Below are 19333 nucleotides of genomic sequence, written 5' to 3' on the forward strand. Positions count from 1 at the left end.
GCTCTGCAGCAGTGGATAGGAAAGAGTATGGAAGGCATAATTGACAGGGCACATCATTTTTCAGCAAGAGTTACATTTGAGGCTATATTCTGTGGCAATTACTGTGGAATCGTGGAAGAGAAGGCCCAATTTGCATTTAGAAGAAACTAAATAGAATAAGTTCAAGATGTTTAAATTTGGGTTTAATTAACATTTTCTTTCTATCAAGTTCATTTAGATGAAAGTGAGTAAAAACAACACTTCTGTAATTGTTAAGGAGGTGTTAATGAGTACTGTGATCAGAAAGAAAATGCAGTAATTTGTATTAAGTGCTATGCTGTTGCAGTGTCATGCCTTATTAATAGCTATATTGAATAAAATGACTCATGTATCTCTGCAGATAGTGAGTGAAAAACTTTCCAGGACAACATTGTGGATGCTTATTCTACCTGTTAATTCATATTTCTACTGTCTCTGGCCACAGAAAAGACCAAATTTAACTACCGTATTTTTACGCATATAACGCGTGCGTTATACACAATTTTTACAAACCGTGCATAACCTTGCGCGTTATATGTGTGAGCGCGTTTTACAAATTTTTTTTTACATAGTTCCCCCCCGACGTCCGATTCACCCCCCTGCAGGACCGCTCGCACGCATTCCCACCCGCACCCCGAAGGACCGCTCTCACCCCCACAGCCTCCCGACCCCCCCCCCCTCATCATGTAGAAGCTCCTACCGGTGTCCTGCTGCTTCCTCTTAGCGGTCCCGGCCCTTCTGTGAGCCCTGCGTCTGCACTGCTTCGTCTTCCGGCAGTCCCGCCCTTTCTCTGATGTCAATTTCTCTGATGTCAGAGAAAGGGCGGGACTGCCGGAAGACGAAGCAGCGCAGACGCAGGGCTCACAGAAGGGCCGGGACCGCTAAGAGGAAGCAGCAGGACACCGGTAGGAGCTTCTACATGATGAGGGGGGGGGTCAGGAGGCTGTGGGGGTGCGAGCGGTCCGTGGGGGTGGGGGTGCAGGTGCGGGTGGGAGTGCGTGCGAACGGTCCTTCGGGGTGGGGGTGCGAGCGGTCCTGCGGGGGGGTGAATCAGACATTGGGGGGGGCATCAGGCTTTCAGGGTGGGGACAGGACTTCAAGGGGGAGAGGAGAGTCGGGGCGGGCGAAAGGAGAGTCGGGGTGGCCAGAGGAGAGTCGGGGCGGGCGAAAAGAGAGTCGGGCGGCGACGAGAGAGTTGGGGCAGCATGCGCGGTATACGGGTGTGCGCGGTATATAAAAATTTTTATACATATATTTCGGTTTCCCGCGCGCTATACCCGTGTGCGCGTTTTACACGGGTGCGCGTTATCTACGTGAAAATACGGTACTTCCATGAATATAGGCGCCCTGCAGTAGGAGAGGCCATCGCAGCATACAGGACTTGGGCCATCTGTCCAACGATACAGTGGCCTGACCTGTACTGGCTCTATAAAGCATAAAGTCAAGCAGCATGTGACCTGAACAACTGCCCTACGTACCTGATAAAATCCGCCTTCCCCAAATTCAGAACTCACTTCATGCAGTGGGCACAAACTACGTTCACAGAGGGTCAATTCCCCCAGGATCTCAGTGAGATCATAATCGCCCCAATTATGAAAGACCCAAAAGGCGCAATAGATCGCCCCTCCAACTACAAACTCATTGCCTCAATACCAATAGAAGATCCAGTGGCACAATACCTCACAAACTACCTGGAAGATCACAACCTACTTCACCCCTCACGATCAAAACCAACCACGGCACAGAGACACTACTAGGATCTCTCCCGGACACAGCCCGACAGCACCTAAACAAAGGTAAAAGGATGCTGATCATTCAACTTAATCTTTCCGCAGCATTTGACCTGGTAGATCACACCATACTATTACAAATAATAATAATAATAACTTTATTCTTGTATACCACCACGCCATATCAGTTTTAGGCGATTTACATCAAGAGGACGGTACAAACAGCAAACATATGTAGGCTTTTACAAAGCCAAGCAGCATACGCTAAATGCTGAGCCACTTATAGGAATACTGGAAACCATAGGGATCACAGGCAGGGTACAAAACTAGCATTAGGGCAAACGTCCAGGCCACTTCTGTGCCGTCTTCCAAATTTTGTAATACCCACAGTCACCAAGGTTAGTAAAGTTGTGGGCTAAAGAAATCTGGCCTCCTCTTGCCTGTTGAAGCCTGAGTTTCAACCATGGTTACCCCAGTCTTTTTGAAAATCTGATCCTGCTGAACCACTGTTTTTAGCTGTACAGTGTTAGCTGCAGCTGCTCCATGCCGGTTACCCTAATACAATGGAATCTCAGTTTGCGAGTGTTTTGCAAGATGAGCAAAACACTCCCGCAAACCTTAACTCGCAAAACGAGCACTGTCCCGCTAAACGAGCACCCCCCCTTTGCTCGAATCGGCATTGCACCCTGCGAACGCCCCCACCATGAGAACCGCATCGTACCCCCGTGCTGGAAGCGGCATCCGCCCACCCAAACAAGCTCCTTACCCCATCTGCTGCGTGCCAGTGCCAGTTAAGGAAAGATCCCGCCTCTTGCCTGGGCTGGGTCTTGAGCATCTGCGCATGCTCAAGGCCATCTGGCTCTCGTTCTCTCCAGGCGTGCGGGCGTATGCCACTTCCAGCACGGGAGTGCGATGCGGTTCTTGCAGGGGGCGTTCGCGGGCAGGGAGGTGTGATGCCGGTTTGAGCGGGAGGGAGGGATGGAGCAGCGCCAGTAGCCTCAGGGGTGGGGGAGAAGGAGGTGGAACGAATCAAAGCGAGTTTCCCTTACTTCCTATGGTGAAACTCGCTTTGATATACGAGCAATTTGGTTTACGAGCATGCTTCTGGAACGAATTATGCTCATAAACCAAGATTCCACTGTACTTTCTTGGAGGCAATCATACCACTGCTGTTCAGTTCTGTAATTCAGTGCCCAGTACATATGTCTAGTTCAGCTAATAACTATTATTAAAACCATTTTTCTAGTGAATTTTTAACACTTATGTCAGATGCTGGATTTCCTGCCCTGAAATAAAAGTTGTCTCTTCAGAAAAGCAACAGTGCAAACTTTATTTCAATGACCTGCTGATATGCTTCTAACGAGGTGTTAAGAACATAAGAATTGCAATACAATCTCAGTATCCTGTTTCCAACAGTGGCCAACCCAGGTCCCAAGTTCCTGGCAGAAACCCAAATAGTAGCAACATTCCAGAGCTGATACCGTGATGTCATAATCCCTCATTCCACCAATGCCTAAGAGCCAAACTCATCAGTGATGTCACAATGGCTTGATTGCCCTATACTTGGCTCACATAAGAATATAAGAGGTGCCATACTGGGACATACTGAAGGTCCATCAAGCCCAGTACCTTGTTTCAAATAGTGGTCAACCCAGGTCTCAAGTACCTAGCTAGATCCCAAGTAGTAAAACAGATTTTATGCTGCTTATCCTAGGAATAAGCAGTGGATTCCCCCAAGTTATCTCAATAATGGCTTATGGTCTTCTCTTTTAGGAAATTATCCAAACCTTTTATATACCACACTAAGGGCTCCTTTTACGAAGGTGCGCTAGTGTTTTTAGCGCACGGTAGTTTTTCGGCTAGCGCGCGCTAATCGTGTGCATGCGCTAAAAACGCTAGCGCACCTTTGTAAAAGGAGCCCTAAGTTAACTGATTTCACCACATTCTCTGGCGGTTTGTTTGAAAGGCTAAGCTATGCAGCTTTTCAGGCTGGCTGCGGCATTATCCCCAACCCTGATGAAGTAATGAAACGCATCGGCGGGGCTGGTGCAGCAGCAGCAATTAAAGCGAAGTTTAAACGTAGTTACAATAAGTCATTATAAAATCCCAAAAGAAATGATAAAAAGAAAAAGCACTAAGAAAATTTTTAGAAAGGTTGTGACATCATATTCTAGTCACAAGGATCGATGAGGAATGCTGCCACACTGAGCTATATTGCTTGGGTGGTGTTCTGAGGATCCTTTTAAGTGAGACTACCAATGTTGAAATTTCAGTGTGTTTTTGTTTTTTTTTTGTTAATGCTAAGCAATGTTTTTTTAAATTTCTATCCAGGACATCTTGGGAAGGGTTAGATTTATTACTGCAAGACGTCCAAGCAAGCCCATAACATGCCTCCAACATGGCCCCTTTAGTTTTAGATGCGCAGCAAGACGTCCATAAAAATGATTTTAAAAATGCGCACTTGGACGTCCCAGCGATTAGGACATCCAAGTGCTGATTAATGCCATTTTTTGGGCATCGTAGAGGTTTGAAAATACCCCTAAAAGGTTAAGCTCCCAAAATGTTCCATGCTACAAAATTTCATTCACTGTAAAATAAGATTACACTTCTCCCTCCGTATTCACGGTTTCAGCAATCGCAGTTTCGATTATTCACGGTTATTAGTTTGCTGGCTCCTCCCCCCAAATTACATCAGCTTGCATAGAGAAATCGCTGATTCCAAGTGTTTACAGAGAGAATCGCTGATTCCCAGCACTTTCTACACCGTGTTTTGCCTCTCCTTCAGGAACAGGCCAGTTCTCCCACCATATTCACGATGGTTTATAATAGAAAACAGTGAATAACATGTGAAAAAGTTATTCGCAGTTTTTCTGTATTCACGGGTCTGTTAATCCCCTATCACAGTGAATGCAGAGGGAGAAGTGTATTTTATTTTTGTTTTTCCGGGGTTGTTCTCAGTAAAGGATTTATTATGAGTTCAATTATCAGAATCTCAGGGAGAGAGGACCAGTAGTATTTAAATAACCATTTCTGTAAAGAGGAAAATATTTTAATCATGGGTGTCCAGGGATTTAAATGCACACTGAAAACGTTTTGGCCATTTTCCTCAATTTTCAGCCGTTGCTTTTAGTTTGTTTTTACACATTTATGTTAACTGTCTTTAAATGTATCAAATTTATAAAGCATATAAGGCTTTTATAAACTACTAGCTGATGCCCCGGCGTTGCACGGGTATTTAATTATAGCAATAACACTGTAAATGGATTCAAATAAAGATACTTTATAGTGGTGAATGAAATTATTTTTTTACAGCTTAATAAAAAGTACAATATTCAAATTATAATGTGAAATATTTGGCAAAATGAATACAATACAACTAACGCAAAACGTGATTATAAACAACATTTTTAGTTTCACCTCCTGGAGCAAGAACATATAAATTCTTGGGTGAACCCAGCCCTGAGCAAGCAACATAGAGTTGTGGGCCGCGAGACCCCCAGAACATATCACCCCAGGTAGTGAGGGATCTGCATACCAAGTTTCGTTCAAATCGGTCAAGCCGTTTTTGAATTACTGTGAGAATGGCAGCTTTTTACATTTTTTCCATTGACATGAATGGGTGAAATCTGATTTTCTGTTTGTAGCTCCGCCCATGTGTGCAGGTGGGCCGCGAGACCCCCAGAACATATCACCCCAGGTAGTGAGGGATCTGCATACCAAGTTTCGTTCAAATCGGTCAAGCCGTTTTTGAATTACTGTGAGAATGTCAGCTTTTTACATTTTTTCCGTTGACATGAATAGGTGAAATCTGATTTTATGTTTGTAGCTCCGCCCACATGTGCAGGTGGGCCGCGAGACCCCCAGAACATATCATCCCAGGTAGTGAGGGATCTGCATACCAAGTTTCGTTCAAATCGGTCAAGCCGTTTTTGCGTGATCGCGGCACATACACACACACACACACATACATACATACATACCTCCGATTTTATATATATATAGATTAATACATGATAATTTTTTATTTAGTTCATAGTTACCACATGTTAAATTGATTTTAAGGCATGCTAATCTGAAGTATTACATAAAAAACTTTGACATATTATTTTAACAATGATCACAGTTTTAAAGCATAAGCCACCCCCCTCATCCTCAGATTCAGAATCCTGACCCCTGTCTTGCCCTGCATCCTGCCTTCTTTCTCTCAGTGTCTTAATTATGACTGTAGAAAACTGGCAACGATTTTGTATGCACAGAATGAGAGAGAACTCTACTTCTCTCTCATTCTGTGCATACAAAATCTTTTTGAAAACTAGATGCTTTACCATATTTGGAAAATTTGGTTCTAATAGGCAAAATCATTTCTCTGTGTTGTAAATACCACATGACGATTTTCCAAGTTCCCTGGCTAAGCCTCTCTGGCTGCGGCATCTCTCATCCATTGTGATTAGCCTGTAATGGGAATAAAACTCCATAGCAACAGCTGTAGTGCTCTCAGACGGCTTCCCCCCGACACAGGGGATAACTTAGTGCTTGTGTAGGGTTGGTGGACAAATATCAGTGTTTTGTTTTGCCTCTTCTGTCCATTTCTAAAAGATCAGCAGATCTTTAGACTGAGATTTAGTTGGTGCATGAAATATTGTCAAGATGGACTTGTCACTTAATTGTATATATAGTAGGCTAGAGGTCATATGTTGCACAAACCTATTTTTACTACAAGATCATGGATATAAACCACTTGACTCTTGGGAATAGTCTCTCATAGAGCCGTCAAAATTATAATTTAATAAGGGAAGTTCTAAAATTGGAGGAAATTGCAATGTGATCCAGAGTTATTTTAAATGGGGATTTACTAATATATAATCATGCAGACACACACATCATCTTCCCTTCCAAACTGTTGGAACAGCTAAACTTAATTCTTTTTATGTGGGTGCAAGCACATATGACAAAGCCTCTTTTTAGATGGAATATTGAAATAGGAATTAAGACAGCAAGGTTCGGTCGTGTCAATTCCCACTAGTATTTTAGAACAAGATAGGCCGATGTAAAGTCTGTTCAAAAATGCATCCAGGAGTCTTTGTATGTGCTGATTTGTGTAATGAGAGCATCCATTTTATAAGCACCAATATCTACAATATTAGTGTTGACAAGGCAACGTGTAATTAAACTCTGAAATTTGTTTCCATAGAATGTGGTGAAATCAGTTAGCAAGGTGTAAAAAAAAGGTTTGGATAATTTCCTAATAAGTCCATAGGCCGTTATTGAGATGGCTTGGGGAAATCCACTACTTATTCCTAGGATAAGCAGCATAAAATCTGGGAGTGAGCCATGTCTGAGAGCAAGCAGGTGGAGGGAATGGGGGATAAAGAGGTCATGAATGTAGGGCAGTTTGTTGGAGGCAGAGTAAGCATTCCATAGGGCACATGAGAAAGGAGGACTGAAGGAGAGGAATTAAGTAAAAGGTTAGGGCAGTTATACATGTGGGGAAGCAAATGGCGTGGAGGGCCAAGGTTGAGATTGACATCCACAGCGGTGAGCAGAAGGAGTAGGAGAGTGCGCCAAAGCAAAGGGGAATAATGACGACAATGACGAAGGCAGGTGGTGATCAAAGACAAAGGAGATGGATGAATGGAAGGGAGAGAATGCTTGAGTGTGGCGAATAAGGTAGACGCAGAGCAGTAAGGACCTTCCTCTTCCGCCAATCGGGCCATTAAAAACTGCTTCCTCAATATACTTCTAGTACTCTTCGCTATGACCAATCTGGTCTCTTGAATAAGCTCTGTTATTGTCTACTGTAACCTATTTGTTGTCATGACTAGTCTGTTTTCAAACGATTGTGAATGTCTACTTGTAACCCGTTCTGAGCTTCTGGGAGAATGGGATAGAAATCGAAATAAATAAATGACAAGATGACTGGTAAGGGGGATAGAAAAAGGAGGAGGATATTGAGGACTTTTAGAGTGGAGAGGAAGGGAGTAAGACTGGGGAGAGTGAGAATGAGAAGCAGAAAGTGAATTGGAACCATAAGGAGAAGAACAGAGAAAGGAAACTGAAATATACAAGAAGTGAGGTAGTGAGAATAGGGAGGTGCACTCAGGAGGCGCACCCAGGCATGCACTAAGGTGCACGTGCGCCTTGTTCGCGCTCTTATGTCAATCTGGCAGTTTGTTCCGCCCTGAGAGGATTCAAATGAAATAGGTAGCAAGGCTAGTGAGGTCACCTGAGTGCTTGCTTGGGAGGGGCTATAGCCAACCAGAAGCAGAGGGGGAGGGGCTAGAGGTAGGGGGCAAGAGAGAGATGAATCTTCTGTCCTGCCTGTGTTGAATTTGTGCAACTAAGCTTTAGGCTCTATATAGTGCTCTAGTGTGCGAGTAGGGAGAAGTGGTGGCTGGGACTCTCCTAAGAATATTTTTAAACTGGTAACATGGAATGTCGGTGGTATACATTCCCCAATAAAATGATATAAAATCTTGAGGGTGTTAAACAGATTGAAGGCCTCTAGCTTTTCTTCAGGAAATTCACTTAGGCGTAGCTGAGCATGGTAAACTAGCTCGCTGGTAGGGACAGGGCTATTTTGAATCCCCAGTACAAAGGCGGAAAGGGTGTGTGCTTATACTATGTAAAGAAAGATATCTTAATTACTACTCACAAAATAATTCATGACTCAGAGGGATGATATGTAATAGTTCAAGCTACATTAGGCAGAAAAGAGTTAGTGCACTGCAATGTATACGCTTCAAATCACTTTGATAAACGATTTAACGCTAAACTGTTGAAAGATCTTCAAGAGTTTGATGCTTTGCTTTTCCAATTGGGAGTGACTTTAATGAGGCCTTTGATCCTATTATGGATCGTTCCCAGTTAGTGTGTAGTAGTTTGGTTGGAACACTAAGGGTCTTATCCATGCTAAGTATGGCTTTGAATCTGGGATGTATTTTACACCCATTGGTCCATGATTACACTCATCTATCTAGAGCGCACTCTAACATGTCTAGACTTGACTACTAGTTGCTATCCCGCTCTCATTTTACTAAGATGAGAAGTTCTACCATAGGCCCAGTTGAGGTGTCCGATCATGCATGGGTGGCTAGGACTCTTCAGTATGATCCCCAGACTTTGTCTCCTCTGCAATGTTAAATTATATAGAGATCCTCAATTTCATGTTTATTTAGGGCAAAAGTGGAGAGACATTGTGGAGTTTAACCAGAATCATGTTATGGACACCATCCTCTATTGAGAGAAAGCCAAGGCTGTGTTATGAGGGGAGATTCTGGCATACTTTAGTCACCAAAAGAAAACAAAAGAGAGGGAATTGCAGAGACTGGAGCACCTAGTCCCTATCCTCAGTTGCCAATATGGGCAACACAAAATTCTTAATAATAAGACATGCTATTGGAGGCCCAACAAGCCCATAATGAGCTTCTACATCAAACAATCTCATGGCGGAAATCTCATGGCTGGGTGTGGGTGTTTCTCTAAACGCCACAGTCAGTGTTTAAAAACAAACAAATACAACCCAATCCTCCTTCCACTAACCAACATGACTGAATAGTGTGTCTGAAGATCTCAAGGTGATGAAACTGTGCGGCAAGGCGGTGGCTGCAGTCAGAAGAATGCTGGGCTTCATAGAGAGGGGTATAACCAGCAGAAGAAAGGAGGTGTTGATGCCCCTGAACAAATCATGGGTGAGGCCAGACTTGGAGTATCGTGTTCAATTTTGGAGGCTGCATCCTGCACATCTATGCCCTCAAACCTGGCATATTTTAGGGATGTTTTGGAGAAGAGTCAGTAGAGAACCATATCTCAATAAGTTTCACATCTGTGCATGCTTCAAATGTGCTAAAAAAATAGATTTTATTATTTAGGGTTGAGGGTGGAGATATAGCATGTTCTGCACTAATCAATTAGCATAGCTACATCGTCATGTACAGATTAGCATTTGGTTAGCTTATGAGTCATCACTGCCTACAAAATAGGTGGCAGTAGGGGCTCATGTGCTAAAGAGAAAATATGCACTTGGCCATTAATTAAAAAAAAATAAAAATTGAAAACTTGACCATTTTACCCATGCAGAAAAAATGATCTTAGTACACAGGAATGATCCGTATAAGCATGTGCTAAGGCCCCTTGTTTTTTGTGACATTAGCAAATATAAGTTTCTTTATAGTCTAAAGCAGGGGTAGGGAACTCCGGTCCTCGAGAGCCGTATTCCAGTCAGGTTTTCAGGATTTCCCCAATGAATATGCATAAGATCCATTTTTCCTTCTTTTGGGGGGGGTGAAGGGGGTCTCGACTTATATTTGGGGAAAAAGGGGATCTTGACTTATATTTGGATCAACTTATATTCGAGTATATACTGTAGGTCTATAACAGTGGTCTCAAACTCAAACCTTTTGCGGGGCCACATTTTGGATTTGTAGGTACTTGGAGGGCCGCAGAAAAAAAATAGTTAATGTCGTATTAAAGAAATGACAATTTTGCATGAGGTTAAACTCTTTATAGTTTATAAAACTTTCCTTTAACAGTTAAAAGGAAAGATATATATTTAATTATTTTTATTAATTTTTCAAATGACATATCAAATATTCACTTGTACAGAAAGTAAGTTAGTAAGGATGAGAACTATATCCAATATAAATCATATACAGTCCAATAAAGAAACTAAATACAAGAAATCTTCTAACCAACTCAACTCAAGTCCTCAAATGTAGATCCAAGATTTCATTAGAGCGAACAAAGAAATATTATTAAAAGAAAAATAGAATGCAGACAAAACTGAGAGATAGGCAGATATATAATTATGGAGATATTATTTTCTCTTTATCCAGTCTAGACGTAGCCAGAAAAGCTGTTAATTGTTGTGAGCTGTTAATTGTTGTGGTTCAAAGAAAACATATTTAAATGAACGGTAGTAAATAATACATTTGCAAGGATGTCTCAAGTAAAAAGTTGCTCCCAGTGATGTGACTCCAGGTTTCAACAACAAAAATTCTCTACGTCGCTTTTGAGTTTCTCTGGAAAGGTCAGGAAACATTTGTATTTTACAACCAAGGAACTCTTTGTGTCTATTTTTAAAGAAAAGTCTCAATAACCATGTTTTATCAATAGCGAGAGCTACAGTCAAAATCAATGTGGAAGGTACAGCTGTTTCTCTATCTGAAGTTTCTAACAATTCAGAAACATTCAGTAATACTTGATTTGATGCTTTAACTTGCATTGGGGCCCCTTCTTTATTTGGCAAGTAGTATACTTGAGCAAACGGTGGTAGGGTTTCTTCTGACACTTCTAATATTTCTATCAAATATCTCCTAAGCATTTCCCTAGGGGTAATCGAAGTCAATCTAGGAAAATTAATTAATCTCAAATTATTATTCCGGGAGTTATTTTCAAGTGTCTCTAATTTTCTTCTTAAATTAATATTGTCTTTAATTAGGGACTCCTGTACTTGTTTGGTCATAGAAATTTCTTGATCAAGTTTTTGAGTCATGGCTTTTGAAACAGTCATATCCGTTGATAAATCTTTCAGCTCTCTAGAGTGTTGAATCAATTTCCCCTCTATATATTGGAAATTGGGACTAATAGTCTTAGTAAAATTTGTAATCAAGTCCCATAATGAATCTAAAGTCACTTGTGCTGGTTTTTCAAAAATTGGAAAACTTTGCTGAGTATAGAAATGCTCACCGTCAAAAGAAGACAAGTTTCTCTGGATAGGTACTGGCTGGGATCTTTCACCTCCGGTAGCTTGTTCTTCCCTGGTTTCTTCTGCAGTTACTCTCTGAACAGAGAGTACTGCCTCCTCAGTCTCCTGTGATGACTCTGCTGCCTCTCGAGGGAGTACTTCCCCCATCTCCGGGGTTTCCTCCACCCCTGGAGAATTGGCTAACCTGAGACACAGAGGTGGAACTCTCAAGTCAGGGCTTAAGGTGATTTCCAGCCCTGGAGAGCCTACCCCGGTCTCGCCCTCTTCCGGTGCTCTCAACGGGCTCACTCCCGACATTGAAGGGATTGCCTCCTCTAGCCGCCGCAAAATCTCATCAATTCTGCCGAAGGAGGGGACCTCGGGGCGCCACGAGGCGCTAGCTGCGCTCCTTCCCCTTCTCTTCGGCATTTTAAAGTAAGTAGATAGAAAGGAAAAAGAGATTGGAGCGGTCAGAAGCGTCTCTCTCAGAGCGTCTGCACCACGGCCATCTTGGATCACTAATTGCACCAAAAAGGAAAGATATATAAACTATAAAGAGTTTTACCTTATGCAAAATTGTCATTTCTTTAATAAGACATTAACTATTTTTTCTGTGGCCCTCCAAGTACTCTATTTTTTCTGCAGCACTCACATTTAAAGTTTAATATCTTTTCTTTCTCAAAACTGGCGCATTTCAATCACTAAATTGAAAATAAAATCATTTTCCTACCTTTGTTTGGTAATTTCATGAGTCTCTGGTTGCACTTTATTCTTCTGACTGAGCATCCAATATTTCTTTCCTTCTTTCAGCCTTCTGTATGCTTCCTCTCCTCCAGACCTTATTCCCTCCCCCAACTTTTTCTTTCTTTCTCTATGTTTGTCTTTCTCTGACTCTGTGTCCCATTTTTTGCTTTGTTTCTGGCTCCCTGTCCCCCCCTTCTTTCTTTCTTCCTTCCTGCCCTCCCTATGCCACCGCCGCTGGGGAATAGGCTTCTGCTGCCGCCATTGGGAACAGTCCGAGATCTCCATGCTTCTCTTTTCAACGGGGCCAACCGCCCGATGTCAATTCTAACGTCGGAAAGGACGTTCCGGGCAGCCAGGCAGCGATTGGCTAGCCAGAACGTCCTCTCGACGTCAGAATTGACGTCGGGCGGCGAGAGAAGCAGGGAGATCAAAGAGCACGGTGCCGGCCTGTTCCCCGATGGCAGCGGTGAGAAGGGAAGGGAAGCAGGAGTAGATAGCGCAAGGAGCCGCCAACCCGTGGCTTTGAACGGAACGAGCCGGCCAGACATGCTGCTGCTCCAAAAGGAAGAAAATGATCCAGTCCAGACCGCGTGCTGCAAATAAAACCTGGAGAGCCACATGCGGCCTGTGGGCCGTGTGTTTGAGACCGCTGGTCTATAATCAGTTAATGCTCCTTTATAGTTAGACCCTATGATCTTGATTTAGAGTTGAACGGCATTGCAGGCTTTGTTATTTTCCACAATAAAGTGCAGATATTGAAGGTTTATTTAATAAAATACATGTTGCTAGATTTTTTGCATAAAATATCTTTTTATCAACGTATCATTGCTGAGTGTGCAAACATAAAAGTTATAGCTTTGCCTTGACCCTCTTTGAACCTATATGTGGGGATTTGGCAGGATATAAATGCTTTATATAACATAACATTATCTAATCTAATCTTCATTTTATATACCGAATCTACTCCCTAAGGAGCTCGACTCGGTTTATAGTTTGTTAAAAAATGAAACATAACAAGTAAAAACTGTGGGATTAAAAACAGAGATTGGTTAGATTAGAAGGATGGAAAAAGTTAGAAAAAAGTATGTTGAATTGCTTAAAATTACTATATGACTGCTAAAATCAGATTAACTATTGTGAAAACAACCAGGTTTTTAAACTTTTTCGACATTGAAATAATTGATCTACCAGTCTTAGACAATCTGATAGTCCATTCCAAATTCTCACCAATTTAAAAGTAAAAGATTTACTAAGATTCCCAGTGCTTTTAATACCTTTCAGAGAAGGAAATGCTAATTTGTGAATTGTAATTCTTGAATAGCAGAATCTAAAGGAATTCCCACTAAGCGGAATCAAAGAGTCAAATATTCCATAAAGGAGTTTGAAAACCACACATGCACACTTGAACTGTATCCTACGATGGACCGGAAGCCAATGGAGTTTTCTCAGCAATGGGGAAACATGGTCCAGTTTTAAAGAGTTATTGGCAAATTAGGACACTCTTTTATCAATTTTAATTTTTTAAAGTTAAAAACAATGGTGGTTTTTCAGTTTTTGATCCAGTGCAAAAATGTGTTACAGAATGACACCAGTATTATTTTCATTAAAATATATGGTATTTCAAGCATACTTGTTGGTATCTCTTTACCAGTGTCTGAACGGGATCATTTTGTATTACAGGTGAGCCGGAGTTCAAGTATGTCGGAAACATGCATGGGAATGAGGCAGTTGGCCGGGAGCTACTTATTTATTTGGCTCAGTACCTTTGCAATGAATACCAGAAAGGAAATGAGACCATAATCAACCTTATCCACAGTACCCGCATCCATATCATGCCTTCCCTGAATCCAGATGGGTTTGAGAAAGCAGCATCTCAGGTTTGTATAGCATTGTGTGTGTGAAGACAGTTTTGTACGTGAAAGCACTAGCATTATGGATAGTTCCCACAAGGGTTGGAAATGTGATTTTCTTTCACGTCAGTGAATCCTACCAGTCCAACTTAGAGCCTCCTCCTCCATTTTTTATTTATTGATTGAAAAAAGGGAAAAAAAAACCCCCCTCAGCAGTCCAAAATGAAATATACAACTGTCGTTTGATGCAGTGCGTCATCACCTTTGATGTAACGTACAACTGTTCTTTGATGCAACGCACATTGACTCAGAAACAATAGAAAGAAACCAGAACACCCCCAACATTCTCTCCTCCCTCCCCTGGATGCTTAGCTAAACCAGCAATGAAATCCCATGCCAAATCACATACGGGCTCCTGTGGAACCGTACTACTTAATATAAGGCTTCCAAAGGGTCAAGAACACCACCCAGTCTATGATGTTTCATACCAGTCAACGTGGACATATGGAAGACAAAGTCAATCTTGACTGATAATATGGGAGTGTGTCGGAACTTCCACTCGCCTGCACGCTGCTGCCAGCACCGATCGAGCTGCCATAACAATGGTTGCTATCATTTTATGGAACTTATTAGAATTACCCGCTGGTTTCATATTCAATAAAACACACAGCCCATATCTTTTACGATTATCACCCCGCAGATACCTGTCAGCAAAGAAAAGATTATATCCCAAAACAGACCCACCTTGGGACAGGTCCACCATATATGTTCATAGGATCCTTGCTCACCACAATGGGATTGATCCTATGCAAACATACAGGTGTGAGGTACTATTGGTACAATAATTTATATCCATTTACAACCATTGTGGAGATGTTATAGGCTTGTGCAACATTCTTTGCCACAAGCAATCCTCTATTTAATAGCTTCAGGGACTCTGACTTTGTATCCTGGATGACTTAAGAAGGAATTCCAGAATATTCTGCTTCCTATTGCTGCTGCACCTTATCTTAGGAAAATCACTCAATCTTCCATTGCCTTGGCTACAAACAGACTTTGAGCCTTTCAGGGACAGAGAGATATCTACTGTACCTGAATGTAATTCATTGTGAGTGATTACTGAAAAAGAGTATGAACTAACCTAAATTCCCTGCCCCCCACTTTCATCATGGCACATTTCAAGCAACACCCATTGAGATGAATTTGACTTGCCAACAGCTCCTTTTACTTCACACATCTTTATGTCTTTATGGAAACACATGCCTGACTAGTATGGAACTGTGGCAGAGTCCAGTCCAAACCCATCCAGAGCTCTGCCCACATGCACTCAAAACAGCACAAACAACCACTGTAAAAAGGTACAACAACAAGAAAGCTTTTATTTTTTCTAGAGTCCTGAGTCTGTTTCTTCACAGACTCAGGAAAGGCATAGCCTTGAGTCACTTCCACATTTATTTTCTTTATGGGCTTGGCTTACTCTGCTTCAGTAGAGACCAGTTACCCCTGGAGGTTCTTGCACACGTCCCAAACCTTTCCAAGGCTCCCTCAGCCTACAGCTAGGAAAGGGGAAATCTCTTTCCGGGGCTCCTTTCTTCCTCAGAGACTTTTCTCTCATGGGGACCTCTTCCCAATGATTCTCCTCTGTGGCAAATAAACACCAATAGGAAAATCACAATCCCATAGAGTGTTAGAAATAGGAGGGGGAGGTTTTGAGAATCAATGATGGGCTGAGAAATTTATTGCTATTTGTCCAAGCTGGTTTCTGAGATTCTCAACCATCGGATTTTGTTTTTCCTGTGGATATCTCCTTTTTGATCCCATATACCATCTTTAAAGAAATTAGTGTGATGCTGATAAACACCTCCCTGCTGAACCCTGCTCCCTGACCTTGTTAAGGTAGCTCAGTACTGACTTGTAAAACCCAGTGTGGTCTGGGACATGTAGTCCACTCAGTCTTGGGCTGGCAGCCCCTGCTGTATGGAGGTGGAATGGTAACATTAGCGAAGATAACCCCCTTACTCTTTCACAGGAACCTTTGACACCCTTGCTTTTATTGTAATTTTAACTGGAATACTAATTCTTGGACCACAAATATGTAACATTAAGGGAGTACTTTCAAGCCTTTTCTCTATAAGGAACTGGTTTATGCACGGTAAGTGTTTATTTTAAAATTGTCTGGACTATATGGAGTTTAAAAAATATGCAAGTATTGCCATTTTTTTGTACGTAATTTTACTTTCAACAAGTTAAGTTAAGCCAGGGGCAAAGTTGAGAGAATTTGGGCCTACACTATAAATATGCTTCTGGATTTTAACTGTCTCCTGGGACTCTAGATCATTTACTTTTTTTCTGTCCCTTTGTCAATGCATTTTGGAAGTTAATTTGGTCCCAAATTAATTCAATGTTAGAAAATCATGTTGCCCTATCCTATGATACTATTTTATTTGGAACGTCTATGAGATTCAAGAGTCAAATTTCAGCAAATAACTATAAATTTTTGCTAATACTGACAGGGGTTGCCATTCAACATATTACTTGAAATTGGAAGGACTATACTAAACTTAATTATACCTTTTGGTGGAATTCAGTTTGTCATATTTATAAAATGGAGAGAGTGCTTGCTATATAGCAAGGAAATTATAATAGTTTCAAAAAGATTTGGGGGCCATTGATTGCATATTCTAATGATTGGACACCTTTTTATTGGACACCTTTTTATTACATCCCCATATTTAATGTGGGGATGGGGAGGTATGTGATTTAATGGGTTTATTCCTGATGAATGGGATGGGTGGGGGAGGGGTCATTTTTATATGCATTTGACAATAATTGTTAGAATGTCAAGTGATTTGTACGAATTATCTGATTGAATTTTGTACACTTGTTGCAAGAGTTAAAACTGAATAAAGAAATTAAAAAAAAAACCCTGTCTCCTAGATTCTGAACACTGCCACTAAAGTTGTATACATAAATCTGTGCACATTCCGATTTGCACATGTAACTTGATTATTTAACAAGCCAATCCACACTGATAATTACCAATTATCAAGCAATTGTTGGCACTAATTAGAATTTATGTACACAACTTTCTAAGCGTATTCTATAAAGTGGTGTGTGTAAATTTTATTGCATGGATCTCAAAAGGGGGCATGGCCAGGGGAGGCATATGGGCGGATTGTGGGTGTCCCTGAAAGTTAGGTGCACTGTTATAGAATATGCCTGATCTCTGCACAATTTGGGCACAGGCATTTAGACCAGGTTTTTGTTGACATAAATGGCCGCACCTCAATTTTAGGCACACAAACAGGCACTACGCATATTTTATAAACTGAACCTCACTCTGGTTGCAGTTTATAGAATAGCATTAAGCGTGGATTTTTTTTTTGGGTGCTGATTTTTTAGGTGGCATAAATAGAATTCCTCTCCCCACCACCGTCTGCTTAAATTTTCCTGAAAGTGATGCACACATCAAGCAGCAAGTGAAAATGTTGGTACTTCTGGGTGTAAACAAAAAAAAAATCAAAAATAGGGAATGGAGGGAAAAATAGTCAAAAACAAAAAACTTCACTCCATTAATAATGCTACAACCAACATAGCTGTACCCCAAATTAGATTCACAAACGAAAGAAAAAAAAAGTCCTCAGATAACGGGAGAGGTGAACCCACACTCTACCACCCAAACATCACAGGCAGAAAACAGCGAGGTGAAAAAACTAATGTTCAGTCCCAAGAACAGTACCAGGCAGAGCTTTGGATTCCTGCCCAGAAATAGCTGAGAAAAAGAAAAAAAAACAACACCCCCAACAAATTTTTAGATTGAATCAGGTTGGGTAGATTGGATGGACCATTCGGGTCTTTATCAGCTGTCATCTACTATGTTACTATGTAATAATAAAGTCCACCGGTCGACAATCGTATCGTGGCAATCAGCCACTGCTTCAGGGCCTCATATAAAAAATACTCAGTTTAATGGACCAATTATCTGATTGGTGTGTTTTCTCCTCTGCTAATGAACACAGCGGCATGCTGAATAGATAATTGGTCCATTAAACTGAGTATTTTTTATACTGAGGCCCTGAAGCAGTGGCTCATTGCCACGAAACGATTGTCGGCCGGTGGACTTTATTATTGGGACTAAACATTAGTTTTTTCACATCGCTGTTTTCACATTAACAAATGTTTTTTCTGCCTGTGATGTTTGGGTGGTAGAGTGTGGGTTCACCTCTCCCGCTATCTGTGGATTTTTCTTTTGTTTGTGAAACTAATTTGGGGTACTTCTGAGTGTACAGAACTTTCCTTTTGGAACACTGATATATCTTATGCTCATTTTGCACAAGTTAGGCCTGCCTGTTTTAAAGTTATTTTTGAGTTTGAGCAGTGGTGTAGCCATGGGTGGGCCTGAGTGGGCAAGGGCCCACCCGGTTTCTCTTAAGGCTCACCTAGGGGCGACGCATGTTGTTAATGTAGCTGGTGGAGATCCCCAGGCTCCACCAGCTGAAGAGTCCTTTATGGAGTCCTGACTCCTGAGCAGACTCATTCTCCTCAGCAGTCAGCAACATCGACACCCCCCCCCCTCTTCTCGTGCATGCTCCGTTCATTTGGAACCCCTCTGCACGTGTGCTGGGAGGACGAGTCTGCTCAGGACTCCAAAAATGACTCTTCAGCTGGTGGAGCCTGGGAATCCCTGCCAGTAGGGTGTGTCAGTTTTAGAGGTAAGTTTTTATTTTTTTTCAAACTTTACTTACTACTAGTGAACAAATTATGCAGTTTTGCATGCTGAAACTAAAGCTATCTCTATAAACTGCTTAAAGTGAGTTTTACCTACATCAAATCACAGTTGAAATATGTAGAAATTTAAGTAATGTTTTTTTTAGTGCAGGCTGGTGCGCTGAATGCTCTGCGCTGCTCCTGATGCTCATAGGAACTCTGAGTGTTAGGAGCAGTGTGCCTGCCTGCGCTAAAAAAAAAAGTTTTTGTGGTTTTGTAAAGGGGGTGGGGGTGGGGGTGGTAATGTAGTTTAACAAAATCCAGCAGGTCATATCTTTTTGCTTCTGTTTTGGCTCATGAACTTCCTGCTGACCTTCTGGCCCCAACATAGTGTTCCCTACTGAAAGTGAGAACAAACCTGTATCCAAAAGATGAGACAATCAATTGAAAAGATCCCTCTTAAAATTCAGTGAGGCCTTTTTCATTAAAAGTGGAATACAATGTTCCAAAACACAGTAAGAATTAGAATATAGTAAAACCTTGGTTTGCGAGCATAATTTGTTCCAGAAGCATGCTTGTAATCCAAAGCACTCGTATATCAA

The 19333-nt window shown here is 41.7% G+C and overlaps 1 protein-coding gene across 1 annotated transcript in view; it reads left to right on the top strand.

The window, feature by feature from the left end:
* CPE (carboxypeptidase E) overlaps window positions 1–19333 on the top strand; it is a 139095-nt gene that overhangs the window by 38989 nt on the left and 80773 nt on the right. Inside the window, exon 2 of the mRNA XM_033941901.1 lies at window positions 13855–14051. Within this exon, the coding sequence (XP_033797792.1) occupies window positions 13855–14051 (197 nt within the window). The remainder of the gene's footprint in view (window positions 1–13854; window positions 14052–19333) is intronic.

Source organism: Geotrypetes seraphini, chromosome 1, assembly GCF_902459505.1.
Source record: "Geotrypetes seraphini chromosome 1, aGeoSer1.1, whole genome shotgun sequence".
In the NCBI taxonomy this organism is placed as follows: Eukaryota; Metazoa; Chordata; class Amphibia; order Gymnophiona; family Dermophiidae; genus Geotrypetes; species Geotrypetes seraphini.